This window comes from Rana temporaria, chromosome 7 (assembly GCF_905171775.1).
Source record: "Rana temporaria chromosome 7, aRanTem1.1, whole genome shotgun sequence".
In the NCBI taxonomy this organism is placed as follows: domain Eukaryota; kingdom Metazoa; phylum Chordata; class Amphibia; order Anura; family Ranidae; genus Rana; species Rana temporaria.
This window is the reverse complement of record NC_053495.1, coordinates 169,911,798-169,926,046: the sequence shown is the minus strand read 5'-3', so window position 1 is coordinate 169,926,046 and position 14,249 is coordinate 169,911,798. Positions and strand designations below refer to the sequence as shown.

At 45.5% G+C, this 14,249-nt stretch overlaps 1 protein-coding gene across 2 annotated transcripts in view; it reads right to left on the bottom strand.

Moving 5' to 3' along the window:
• Positions 1-14,249, bottom strand: part of LOC120945884 (NADH-cytochrome b5 reductase-like) — a 43,309-nt gene that overhangs the window by 21,318 nt on the left and 7,742 nt on the right. For both annotated transcript variants that reach the window (XM_040360432.1, XM_040360433.1), the window contains exons 3-4: positions 5,209-5,357; positions 2,009-2,096 (exon numbers count right to left, since the gene is read on the bottom strand). In XM_040360432.1, coding sequence (XP_040216366.1) covers positions 2,009-2,096; positions 5,209-5,357 — 237 coding nt within the window. The remainder of the gene's footprint in view (positions 1-2,008; positions 2,097-5,208; positions 5,358-14,249) is intronic.

Here is a 14,249-nt window from a genome sequence, read left to right as displayed (position 1 = left end):
AGACATCTCCCCCACTGTAATATCCACAGACATCTCCCCCACTGTAATCCACAGACATCTCCCCACTGTAATATCCACAGACACCTCCCCCACTGTAATATCCACAGACATCTCCCCCACTGTAATATCCACAGACATCTCCCCCACTGTAATATCCACAGACATCTCCCCCACTGTAATATCCACAGACATCACCCCCACTGTAATATCCACAGACATCACCCCCACTGTAATATCCACAGACATCACCCCCACCGTAATATCCACAGACATCACCCCCACCGTAATATCCACAGACATCACCCCCACCGTAATATCCACAGACATCTCCCCCACCGTAATATCCACAGACATCACCCCCACCGTAATATCCACAGACATCTCCCCCACCGTAATATCCACAGACACCTCCCCCACAGTAATATCCACAGACACCTCCCCCACAGTAATATCCACATACATCTCCCCCACTGTAATATCCACAGACACTCTCCCCCCACTGTAATATCCACAGACATCTCCCCCACTGTAATATCCACAGACACTCTCCCCCCACTGTAATATCCACAGACACTCTCCCCCCACTGTAATATCCACATACATCTCCCCCACTGTAATATCCACAGACATCTCCCCCACTGTAATATCCACAGACATCTCCCCCACTGTAATATCCACAGACATCTCCCCCACTGTAATATCCACAGACATCTCCCCCACTGTAATATCCACAGACATCTCCCCCACTGTAATATCCACAGACATCTCCCCCCCTGTAATATCCACAGACATCTCCCCCCCTGTAATATCCACAGACATCTCCCCCACTGTAATATCCACAGACATCTCCCCCACTGTAATATCCACAGACATCTCCCCACTGTAATATCCACAGACATCTCCCCACTGTAATATCCACAGACATCTCCCCACTGTAATATCCACAGACATCTCCCCACTGTAATATCCACAGACATCTCCCCACTGTAATATCCACAGACATCTCCCCACTGTAATATCCACAGACATCTCTCCACTGTAATCCACAGACATCTCCCCCACTGTAATCCACAGACATCTCCCAACTGTAATATTCACAGACATCTCCCCTACTGTAATATCCACAGACATGTCCCCACTGTAATCGACAGATATCTCCCCCACTGTAATCCACAGACATCTCCCCACTGTTATATTCACAGACATCTCCCAACTGTAATCCACAGACATCTCCCCCACTGTAATATGGTCCACATCTCCCCCACTGTATAGGAAGATTAGTGCTTGCTTAGTCTTACCAGAGAAGCCGGCCAGAGAAGCCGGCCAAACACGAGCAGTTGAGGGGTGATGACGTCAGCGCGCCGCTCTAGGCTCACCTAGGCTGCCGCCAGGTGGACCAAGGTGGCCGCCGCTCCGGGAGCTAGGCCAAAGGCGCGGCCTTTCCTAAGGCCGAGGCAGCAGCGGAGCTCCGCGGATCACGTGGTGTGCCGATCCGCATATGGTGACCCGTTCGGATCACGGATCATTTACGATCCGTTGCACCACTAGTACCAATCAAAAGAATTTTGATTGATCAAAAAAATGAACCATTAATCGAGGAATTCATCTTTAATTTCCACAGCCCTAATTATAGGTGATGGATTTACTAAAGGCAAATAGATAGTTCACTTTGCAAAGGCAGTTGCGTTTCCAAGGGAATTATCCACAAAAGCACTGCAAGCAAAAATGCTTATTAATTTTCCTTGCATGATTGGGTATTCCTAAAAAAGTTAAATTTCATCACATTCACTAAGCTCAGGGAAAAATTCCCTTTGCAAAATGCAATGATCGGTATACCGGTACTTAAATCAATCCCATAGCATCTGTATGAATCTGCTACAGACATTAGCGTTTGGGCTGCTTAGGAGGCAAAGACAAGTATGAATGGATCTGTGTGTAGAGTGCTGTGGAATAAGCGGTTTCTATCTAAATTAATAAAATTATTGTATAAGATGAAAATGAAAATTACCTTGATTAAAACATCAAAATAGTCTTTTGCATCTATGGAGCTGATGGGTGTATACGCTCTCTGTATATCCAAACCATTTACTCTCCCCCTGAAAAAAAATAATAGCTGTGAGTAGACTTAAACCAGGGTTTCTCAGTCAGGGTCTGCAGAACTTAAAGTGGATGTAAACCCCCCAATTTTTTTTTTTATGTCACAATGTAGAGAATAAGATTTCCTATCATCTGTGCCCAGTCTTGCCACACAGAGTTAATGCAGCTCTGAGCAATCCTCTTTTTATTGTTCAGTGAAAACAGACTTCCAGATAAAGACCAAAGCCCTTGCATGAGTAACAGGTTATTTACATATCTTGTGCACTAGCTTGCAGACATGCACAGCTTCTGTAAAGTGCACAATTCACATCCCCCTCCCCTCCCCTCTCCTCTCCCGTCCAGCTCTCCCAGGATTGGCTGTCTTTCCTGTGTTTTGATTAAATGTTTTCAAAATATGGCTTGATCCACAGTTCAGTGTAAACAGCCATCAGAATATACATAGACAAGAAGCTGTGCATGTCTGCAAGCTAGTGCACGATATATGTAAATAACCTGTCACTCAAGCAAGGACTTTATCTGGAAGTCTGTTTTATTTCACTGAACAATAAAAAGAGGATTTTTCAGAGCTGGATTAACTCTGTGTGGCAAGACTTGGCACAGATGATAGGAAACACAGCGTGAGAACTGGCATCAAACTTATGCCGGGTACAGACGAGAGGATTGATCTGCGGATACGGTCCGCCGGACCGTATCCGCGGATAAATCCTCTCGAGGATTTCCGCGGATTTGGATACGATGGAGTGTACTCACCATCGGAACGAAATCCGCGCCGAAATCCCATCGCGATGACGTGTCGCGCCGTCGCCGCGATGATGACGCGGCGACGTGCGCAACGCTGTCATATAAGGAATTCCACGCATGCGTCGAATCATTACGACGCATGCGAGGGAGGGAATCGGACGGATCGATCCGGTGAGTCTGTACAGACCACCAGATCGATCCGCTGAAGCCGATTCCAGCGGATAGATGTCTTAGCATGCTAAGAAATTTTTATCTGCTGGAAATTGGTCGGCCCGAAAAAAATCCGCGGAAAAAGATCCGCTGGGTTGTACACACCAGCGGATCTATCCGCTGGAACTGATCCGCAGATCAATTCCAGCGGATAGATCCTCTCGTGTGTACGGGGCCAATTTTTTACAATCTCAAAAATAGTATAATGTATATGCAGTAAACAATATCAATACTTCCCGATATGTTCAGTAATCAATTTAAAAAACGTACAGAATATGTTCTAATCAATCTTCTGCCCGTTTCCATCTTAGCTATGGGCATGTGAGGCCCAGTTGATTTATCTTCCTGGTTTTCCTGAAAGAGGTGCATGCTGGGTAACCAGCATGCACCTCTCGATCTCGCGCATGCGCAGTTAAACGGCATTTGTAGTGCCGTTAGTTTGTATAGTTGCCATAACAAGGGGCGGCGACGGAGGAAGGTCCCACTCCGTTGTTATGACAACTAAGATCCGCCATAAATCGCGTCATTTCCTCTCAGGAAATAACACGATTTTTCAATACAGTTAACCCCACAGACTCTTGGGAAATGATGACACTCATTTCCCATGAGGCCATGCGAGTCAGGAATAGATGTAACACCACCGCGGAATAGGAAGTAGGCAGATTAGGAAGTCTGCCTAGTAACAGGGTCTTAGAGGCAAGTAAAAAATAGTTTTTAACAAAATTATTTTTATTACATTAAAATTTTTTGCTGAAATGACTGTTTACAAGGTATAGAGACATAATAGTTAACTTTTAAAAAATAGATAAAAATCAATCATATAATGTACCTGCAGTTCCTAGTTTCGTTTTTGCATGTTGTTTCCTGCTTCTGTGCTGTACAGAGCCACAGAGCCAATACAGGGCAGTGATGGTTTGGAAAACAAAACTGATTGGTGCTGAGGGGTTTAGGACACACAGTAATCACACCTCCTTGATTAGTGACCACAGAGAGAAAGCTCCCAGTACTGTGGTTATCAGGAAATAGACAACCAGGAAGTGTGGAGATCAGAGAAGAATTACAGCAACTTGAGAGCAAACACGAACAATGAGGACATGAAAACAGCACTGCATTGAGGTAAAGGAAGCTATTAAGATAAAAAAAAAAATCCTTTACAAACCCTTTAAGCTAATAATGTGAAATTTATTTTTAGGACGGACTTCCGCTTTAAGCCACTTGCTTTTTTTCTTCTTTTAAGGGCTCTTCTTGACCAATTTTCTTAAAAGAAACGTCAGAGAAACACCATAACACGAGTTTGCCTTGCAGAAGTATTCAGCATTTTGTCATCCATCCAAAAAAAAACCCTTGCTGCGCTGGCTCCAATCTGTACTCCTGGACAGAGATCTCCTCTATATGCGTTCTAAAAACCTGGACTCAGGATTGGAGATTTAATCCTACTCAGATCTCTAAGAAATCTCAGGGTTCCAGGTCCCAAAATGGGCTTTAGAAAGAGCATCAAAATGTGTCAACTGTACTTAAAGGACAAATCTCAATAAATATTAGTGCAGTATAATGCAGATCACAGTAGGGCCGAAACAACCAATCGATTATAAAATTAATTGATTACAATTTTCATAATCGATTAATCGGCCAGTAAAATTAGCCCTTTATAGTACAAAAAAGCAAATCGCTACTGTAAATATTACTTTCACTGTCCCACAGTAAAAAAATGAACCCCTTACAGTAGTGATTATTTGCTCTTTTTGTACTTATTTTTGTTTTTTTAACCCCATTATGTTACTGAACATTTTTGCTTTTTGCAGAAACACACTACAGTTCATTTACATGTTTTCCTATGGGACACGTTCACATCCATGATTTTTTTTTTTTTTAGCTGCTGCGTATTTGGAAAGGGCAAGGACGTTTTAACGCAAAACGGTGCTATTTTGTTTTTTTTTTGTTCAATATACTTCAATGGAGAAGCTGCAGAAAAGCATGTAATGTGTTTTTGCAGCAATTTGTGTTTTGCAATCTGCCCAACAACAAATTGGGGCAAAAAAAAAAAAATGCTAATATTTTTTTTTTTTTTTTAAGCCCATTATCTGATTAATCGAAACAATAATCGGCCAACTAATCAATTATGAAAATAATCGTTAGTTGCAGCCCTATATCACAGCCTACCTTAGTACAAGGTGTTGTCCCAAATTCAATCCCAAACTGGCCCCGGGAGGAAGCTGGAATCGGTACCGGTTGGTGTCCTCAGTTTCTTCTTCCACCGATAAGATTTTGAAGTCTCTGAAAGCCTCGGAGCTCAGCAGCACACTCGGGTTCTAAAGGGTCAAGATCACAAATCGTCTGAGTGATGGATCCAATATCAAACCTGGAGTAGGAAAAGTACTTAAAGTGGTTGTAAACCCTAAAAAATAAATAAACCCTGCAAGACAAAGGCATAGTGAGCTAGTATGCATAGCATACTAGCTCAATATGTACCGGTATTACTTACCGCAGATTGAAGCCCCCGCTGCGGTCCTCGACCCCCCCTTCGGCCGCGCACATCTTTCCCGGAGCTTACTTCCACTGTGATAGGCTGGAGCCGCGATTACAGTATGTCACTCCTGTGCACGAGTGCGGGAGCCGCCAGTCACGGCACGGACTCCTTTAGGAATGGCACGATCGCTGTTGCTAAAGTGCGCAGGCACCGTAGACATCGGCGCCCTGTCATTTTTGTAAATATCTGCTAAACCGTGGAGGTTTAGCAGATATTTCGAACACTTACAGATAAGCCTTAATCTAGGCTTACCTGTAGGTAAAAGTTGTTGTAAAGGGTTTACAACCACTTTAAAGTTTTAATCCAGGTTTACTAGGACTTTAAATAGATTTTTTGGGTCAAGCTGGTCCAAACAAACTATTTAAAGTCATACATAGTATACAGTGCCTTGCGAAAGTATTCGGCCCCCTTGAACTTTGCGACCTTTTGCCACATTTCAGGCTTCAAATATAAAGATATAAAACTGTAATTTGTTTTGAAGAATTAACAACAAGTGGGACACAATCATGAAGTGGAACGAAATTTATTGGATATTTCAAACTTTTTTAACAAATAAAAAACTAAAAAATTGGGCGTGCAAAATTATTAAGCCCCTTTACTTTCAGTGCAGCAAACTCTCTCCAGAAGTTCAGTGAGGATCTCTGAATGATCCAATGTTGACCTAAATGACTAATGATGATAAATAGAATCCACCTGTGTGTAATCAAGTCTCCGTATAAATGCACCTGCACTGTGATAGTCTCAGAGGTCCGTTTAAAGCACTGAGGCTGGGTTCACACTACTACACTACTTTCATCCTACTTTGCTCTGCTACATTGGTCCTACATCCATCCTACGTTCATGAACAGGATACTACTTTGGTCCGACTTCAATGATATTCAATGGGCCTGAAGTAGGATCAATGTAGGACCAAAAGTAGTACAGGGAGCATTTTCAAAGTTGGACCGACTTGTGTAGGATGCTACAAGACGCTCTCATAGGGAAACATTGAACACAGAGCAAAGTAGGATGAAAGTAGTGTAGTAGTGTGAACCCAGCCTGAGAGCATCATGAAGAACAAGGAACACACCAGGCAGGTCCGAGATACTGTTGTGGAGAAGTTTAAAGCCGGATTTGGATACAAAAAGATTTCCCAAGCTTTAAACATCCCAAGGAGCAAGCGATAATATTGAAATGGAAGGAGTATCAGACCACTGCAAATCTACGAAGACCTGGCTGTCCCTCTAAACTTTCAGCTCATACAAGGAGAAGACTGATCAGAGATGCAGCCAAGAGGCCCATGATCACTCTGGATGAACTGCAGAGATCTACAGCTGAGGTGGGAGACTCTGTCCATAGGACAACAATCAGTCGTATACTGCACAAATCTGACCTTTATGGAAGAGTGGCAAGAAGAAAGCCATTTCTTAAAGATATCCATAAAAAGTGTCGTTAGAAGTTTGCCACAAGCCACCTGGGAGACACACCAAACATGTGGAAGAAGGTGCTCTGGTCAGATGAAACCAAAATCAAACTTTTTGGCAACAATGCAAAACGTTATGATTGGCGTAAAAGCAACACAGCTCATCACCCTGAACACACCATCCCCACTGTCAAACATGGTGGTGGCAGCATCATGGTTTGGGCCTGCTTTTCTTCTGCAGGGAAGATGGATAAAATTGATGGGAAGATGGATGGAGCCAAATACAGAACCATCCTGGAAGAAAACCTGATGGAGTCTGCAAAAGACCTGAGACTGGGGCGGAGATTTGTCTTCCAACAAGACAATGATCCAAAACATAAAGCAAAATCTACAATGGAATGGTTCACAAATAAACATATCCAGGTGTTAGAATGGCCAAGTCAAAGTCCAGACCTGAATCCAATCCAGAATCTGTGGAAAGAACTGAAAACTGCTGTTTACAAACGCTCTCCATCCAACCTCACTGAGCTCGAGCGGTTTTACAAGGAGGAATGGGCAAAAAGTCTCTCGATGTGCAAAACTGATAGAGACATACCCCAAGCAACTTACAGCTGTAATCGCGGCAAAAGGTGGCTCTACAAAGTATTAACTTAAGGGCGCTGAATAATTTTGCACGCCCAATTTTTCAGTTTTTTATTTGTTAAAAAAGTTTGGAATATCCAATAAATTTCGTTCCACTTCATGATTGTGTCCCACTTGTTGTTGATTCTTCAAAAAAAAATTACAGTTTTATATCTTTATGTTTGAAGCCTGAAATGTGGCAAAAGGTTGCAAAGTTCAAGGGGGCCGAATATTTTCGCAAGGCACTGTATATACATTTTAAGACTCAAGCACTATAAATCAGATAGAAATGATCATCTTAAATGTGAACCACGGTCCACCCTCTAAGCGGGCAATATTAAGGATCTTCTTTAACCACTTCAGCCCCAGAAGATTTACCCCCTTTCATTAACCAGGCCATTTTTTGCGATTCGGCGCTGCATTACTTTAACTGACAATTGCGTAGTCGTAGGACATTGTACCCAAGTAAACATAGATTTCCTTTTTTTTCCCACAAATAGAGCTTTCTTTTGATTGTATTGGATCATCTCTGCCATTTTTTTTTTTTGCGCTATAAAAAAAAAAAATAACAATATTTTTTACTTTATGTTATAAGACACATCCAATAAAAAAAATGTAAAAAATCGAATTTCTTGATTAATTTAGGGGAATATGTATTCTGCTACATGTTTTTGGTAAAAGAACTCCCCAATAAGTGTATATTGATTTGTTAGCTTAAAAGTTATAGCGTCTATAAACGATGGGATATATTTATGGAATTTTTATTTATGTACAGTATTTAATCGGCGTATAACACGCACCCTAACTTTTAGCCCCCATTCACTCCTAGGCGTTTTGTCGCCTGTAGTATGACGCTGCAGCAGCCCCGAGACGCTGGAGGGATGAAAACACATTGCCCTCTATGGAGATGGTTCACATCTCCACGCCGAACGCCTGCCGCCTGAAAAAAAGTCCCGGACCTTTTTTTCAGGCGGCGTTCGGCATAGGAGATGTGAACCATCTCCATAGAGGGGGTGAGGCTGCATTCACAATCGCGGCGTTTTGTTGCCGCAAATCGCGGTACAAAACGCCGCAATTCGCGGGACAAAACGCCGCGATTTTGTATGCCTAGGTGTGAATGCAGCCTAAGAGGGAAGTTTCAGGAAAAAACTTTCCACAGCCCCCTGCGTATAACAAGCAGGCACAGTTTAAACTCTATTTTCAGGGTAGTTGGCAGGTGTTATACGCCAATAAATACAGTAGATATTACTAATAATGGCAGCGATCAGCGATTTTTAGCGGGACTTCGACATTGCAGCGACATTGGGAACCAGTGACTCTGGAAAAGAGACGCTTGAGAGGGGATATGATTTAAATTTACAAATCCCATACTGGTGACCCCACAATAGGGATAAAACTTTTCGTGGAAGGGAGTTTAGTAAGACAAGTAGCCACTCACTAAAATTAGAAGAAAAGAGGTTTAACCTTAAAAGGGGTTGTATGGGTTCGTTTTTTTTTTTTTAAATAACAAACATGTCATACTTCCCTCCACTGTACAGTTCGTTTTGCACAGAGTGGCCCTGATCCTCCTGTTCTGGGGTCCCTCTGCGGCTGTCTCGGCTCCTCCCCACAATAGCTAACCCCCCCCTCTGGGAAGCTCTCTGGGATGCATTAAAGTGAAAAAACACGAACCTTTACAACCCCCTTTAAACTACGTAGAGGGTTCTGTACTGTAAGAGCGGCAAGGATGTGGAATTCCCTTCCACAGGCAGTGGTTTCAGCGGGGGGCATCGATAGTTTCAAAAAAACTATCAGATAAGCACCTGAACGACCACAACATACAGGGCTATACAAGGTAATACTGACATATAATCTCACATATAGGTTGGACTTGATGGACTTGTGTCTTTTTTTAATCTCACCTACTATGTAACTATGTACAGTGAGTGATACATAGTAGGTGAGGTAATACAGTGATCAGTGCTAAAAAAAAATGCATTGCCACTGTACTAATGAAACTGGCAGGCAAGGGGCAAACATCAGGGGCGATCAAAGGGTTAAATGTGCTCCTAGGGTTTTTTTTCTAAGGCCTCTTTCACACGGAGCGGACCGTTTGTGTGTCCGTCGGCTCAGCAGGAATCCCCGCTGAGCTGTCGGCGGACAGGGCAGTCGCCGCACACAGTGCAGAGACCGCCCTGTCTTTCCTCCGCTCTCCCCTATGGGGAATCGGATGCAGACGGACCGTCTGTCCGTCTGCATCCGATCCGTTCCGCCGGACGGAAGGAAAATAGGGTTTTCTTCCGTCCGCAAAAGCGGATCCTGACGGACGCGGATGTTAACGGATGCTCCATCCGCTAACGGATGCGATCCCATAGGGATGTATTACAAGTCTGTAACGGCTACCCAAGTAGTGTGAGGGTCTCAGCCGTTGGAGACGTCCTTTTCCCTGGCAAAATGCGATATGCAGGTACCGCCGGTATATCCCATCGAACGCCCTTCCAAGAAACGAGACGGGCTACGTTTGAAGGGTCAAGCAGACTGACTTTATTTGCCACATTTTTCCTCCTTATATCTGGTTACAACTGTACAGAAACAAATGACACTCCCCCCCCCCCCCCAGGGGGGACTTCAATACACACACTTTGAAACAATGACACTCCCTTGAGCCAATCAGCCGCTAGCCGTTTTGGCTCCTTAACCACTTCCATACCAGGTACTTACGCAGCTTCCCGCCCAAGCCAATTTTCAGCTTTCAGCACTGTCGCACTTTGAATGGCAATTGCGCGGTCATGCTACACTGTACCCAAACAAAATTGGCGTCCTTTTTTCCCCACAAATAGAGCTTTCTTTTGATGGCATTCGATCACCTCTGCGATTTTTTTTTTTTGCGCAACAACTAAAAAAAGGCTGAAAATTTGGAAAAAAAATTACGTTTTTATTTTTTTCTGTTAATTTTTTTGTAAATAAGTTTTCTCTTTCAATTACGGGCACTGATATGGCGGCACTAATGGGCACCGATGAGATGGCACTGATGGACATCGATGAGGTAGTACTGACGGGCACTGATTGGCGGCGCTGGTATGCGGCACTGATGGGCACACATAGGCGGCACTGATGGGCACACATAGGCGGCACTGATGGGCACACATAGGCGGCACTGATGGGCACACATAGGCGGCACTGATGGGCACACATAGGCGGCACTGATGGGCACTCATGGGCGGCACAGATGGGCACTCATAGGCGGCACAGATGGGCACTCATGGGTGGCACTGATGGATACTTATGGGTGGCACTGATGGGCACTGATAGGTGGGCACTGGGCATGGATGGGCACTGTGGGGTGGCACTGATGGACACTGGGGTGGCACTGATGGACACTGGGGTGGCACTGATGGACACTGGGGTGGCAGCACTGATTTTTGCCAGGTTGCCAGTCAGTGCCCATTTGTGGGCACTGACTGGCATCTTTTTTTTTTTCTTTATGCTTTTTTTTTTTTCTGTCATTTTTTTTTTCTGTCATTTTTTTTTTTTTTGCCCACCCTGGTGCTCCTGTCAGGAGAGCCGCCGATCGGCTATCCTCTACTCGCGTCTGTCAGACGCGAGTGAGGAAGAGCCATCGGCGGCTCTTCCTGTTTACATCGTGATCAGCCGTGGTTGGACACGGCTGATCACGTGGTAAAGAGTCTCCGCCGGAGGCTCTTTACCGAGATCGGAGATGCAGGGTGTCAGACTGACACCCCGCATCACCGATCGCCGCGATGCGCGCCCCCACGGGCGCGCGCGGCATGAAATCCTGCAGGACGTTCTAGAACGTCCTGTCAGGATTTCATAACCACTTCCCTGACGTAAATCGGTCATAGGCCGGGCGGGAAGTGGTTAACTTGATCAGACAATAGAATTCAATTAACCTTTAAAACAATTATCACTCACACATAATCCCCCTCAGCAGACACCTCGCAGGGGGGCTGTTTACCTCCACAAAAGAGAGAGTTCATTAGCTATGCGAAGGGAACATTAGCATTCAGCAATGAAAGACACTTGTCCAATTAACCCTTTGAGCTCAGAATACAATGTGGTACATCCAATTGTGACAAGCCATGCAGTTCCTTGTAGTCCTCATGAAGATTATAACTGTCCCGGCAGCATAGTCCATGATCCGTTACACTGCCCCCCTTTTGTGGAACACTCCGGCAGACCCGGATTGATCCTTTTCGGATCAACTTGGGGATGTCCGGTCTGCTGTTAGGGTAAAAGTTCCGTTTGCCTGGACAGTCCGTCGGCCTTCCCATTGGCTTACCAGGTCGGTAGCTGATGGTGACGGTGAATAATAGAATTCAATTCTGGAACAGTCACTTGCTTTGCTCTCTCAATGGCTCCCAAAACCTGTTGCTGATGCTCTTGGGCCAGATACGGCACCACCTGGATGCAAATCCCATTTAATCTTTTGACAATTTCCGCCTGTTTGTGCATTTCAATGTTCAAGCCACGGGACATCTCATAATACATGACATAGTGTCGTTGCATCTCTGATTTCTCACTGGCCAACTTGTCACATTCCCATTTTAGACTGTGATATTGTGCCGGATCTACAGTACATGTCGGGGAAGGTAGTCTTACCCGGTTCTCAGCAGCAAGTGGGTTGATTCCAGCAACGCGGGTGGTCACGGCACAAGCAGCAGCAGGTGTAGGTAAATAAGCCGAAGTCAGAGGGCCAATGTCGTTGCCCAGCACCACCTCGGCAGGTAGGTTGTCCATGATACCAACTGTGGTCTTTCCTGACCCGGCTCCCCAGTCTAAGTGCACCCGGGTGGTGGGTACGCGAAATACAGCACCCCCTGCAACCCGGACGGCAACTGTGCGAGTGGACACGTTCTCTGGCTTTATGATGTTTTTGAATCAGAGTGATAGTAGTCCCGGAATCTCTTAGGCCTTGTGCTACTTGTCCATTCACTCGTACCTCCTGATGGTGATGCTGACGGTTATCCGGAGAGGCCGCTTGTATTGGGTCTGCCTCATACCAAATTCCCAGACATTCCTCAGGGCCCCCCTCGGTCTCCAGGCAGTGGGCCGCAGAGGGACGTGATGGAGTGACCTCTGTGTTGGGTGTTGTGCGTCTACAATTGTTATTTGTAGCTCTCAAAGGGCAATAACGAGCAATATGTCCCGTGTCGCTGCAGTGATGGCACGTCACCCTAGGCGAATCCCGGGGGTAGTTGCTAGGCCCCTGAGGACGTGGTGGGACTGGAGCCCGAAACTCTGGGCGTGGGGTGACGGTTGGAGTACGCGGTTCTACCTTCTGAGCCAGCCGCATAGTACCCTGGCTTACTTTCCTTGTCTCTGCGTACTCATCTGCTAGCCGAGCCGCCTCGTTTAAGTTAGCGGGACGGCGATCTCGTACCCAGTCTTGTATGTCTGCGGCCAGGTCTTGAAAGAAATGTTCCATTAGGAACAGCTGCAATACTTCCTCCCCGGTGTTGGCCTTGCACCCTTGGACCCAAAGGGATGCCACCCTTTGTAACTGGTTGGCCCATTCCATGTGGGAGTCCACAGCCATCTTCTTGGACTCCCGGAAGCGCCGGCGGTAGGCTTCTGGAGTTACGGCGTATCGGGTTAGCAGCGCCTTTTTAACTTGCTGGTATTGTAAAATATCCTCTGGAGCAAGAGCCCGAAAGGCTTCATTGGCTTTGCCCGACAATTTCCCCGACAAAATAGTGACCCATTGGTCTGGTGGTACCTGGTGTAGTGAGCACTGCCTCTCAAAGTCCGCCAAATATCCATCGATTTCCTCCTCACTTTCTACAAAAGCTTTAAATGCAGTGAACGGTATTTTCTTTCCTGTAGCAGCAGGTGGGGGGGTAGGAACTGCAGGTGTAATGGGCTGTCTCGCTCTTACCAGTTCCAGTTCTTGTCCCCTCTTCGTTTGTATCTCTTCCCTTGCTTCCCTAACAGCTGGTTGATTAGTTCCACGGACGTTTCTGGATACAAGGATAATCTCCGCTGTACAATCCCAGTAATTACATCTTCTTTGCTGACAGGTGCAAGGGGCTCCGTTCCTTCCATGGATCCATCCATTTCGTCCAGCTCCAGCAGTTCAGCTATCAGCTCCCTCCGTGGTCTGTTGCTGGCGCTCCTACCACGACTCTCCAATAGATCTTTTAGTGTGGATTTTTTCAGCCTGGCGTACTGCGACTCCATTCAGCACTTGCTCTTTGGATAAAAGGACCATCCCACCGCTGCCAACCAATGTAACGGCTACCCAAGTAGTGTGAGGGTCTCAGCCGTTGGAGACGTCCTTTTCCCTGGCAAAATGCGATATGCAGGTACCGCCGGTATATCCCATCGAACGCCCTTCCAAGAAACAAGACGGGCTACGTTTGAAGGGTCAAGCAGACTGACTTTATTTGCCACATTTTTCCTCCTTGTATCTGGTTACAACTGTACAGAAACAAATGACACTCCCCCCCCCCAGGGGGGACTTCAATACACACACTTTGAAACAATGACACTCCCTTGAGCCAATCAGCCGCTAGCCGTTTTGGCTCCTTAACTTGATCAGACAATAGAATTCAATTAACCTTTAAAACAATTATCACTCACACATAATCCCCCTCAGCAGACACCTCGCAGGGGGCTGTTTACCTCCACAAAAGAGAGAGTTCATTAGCTATG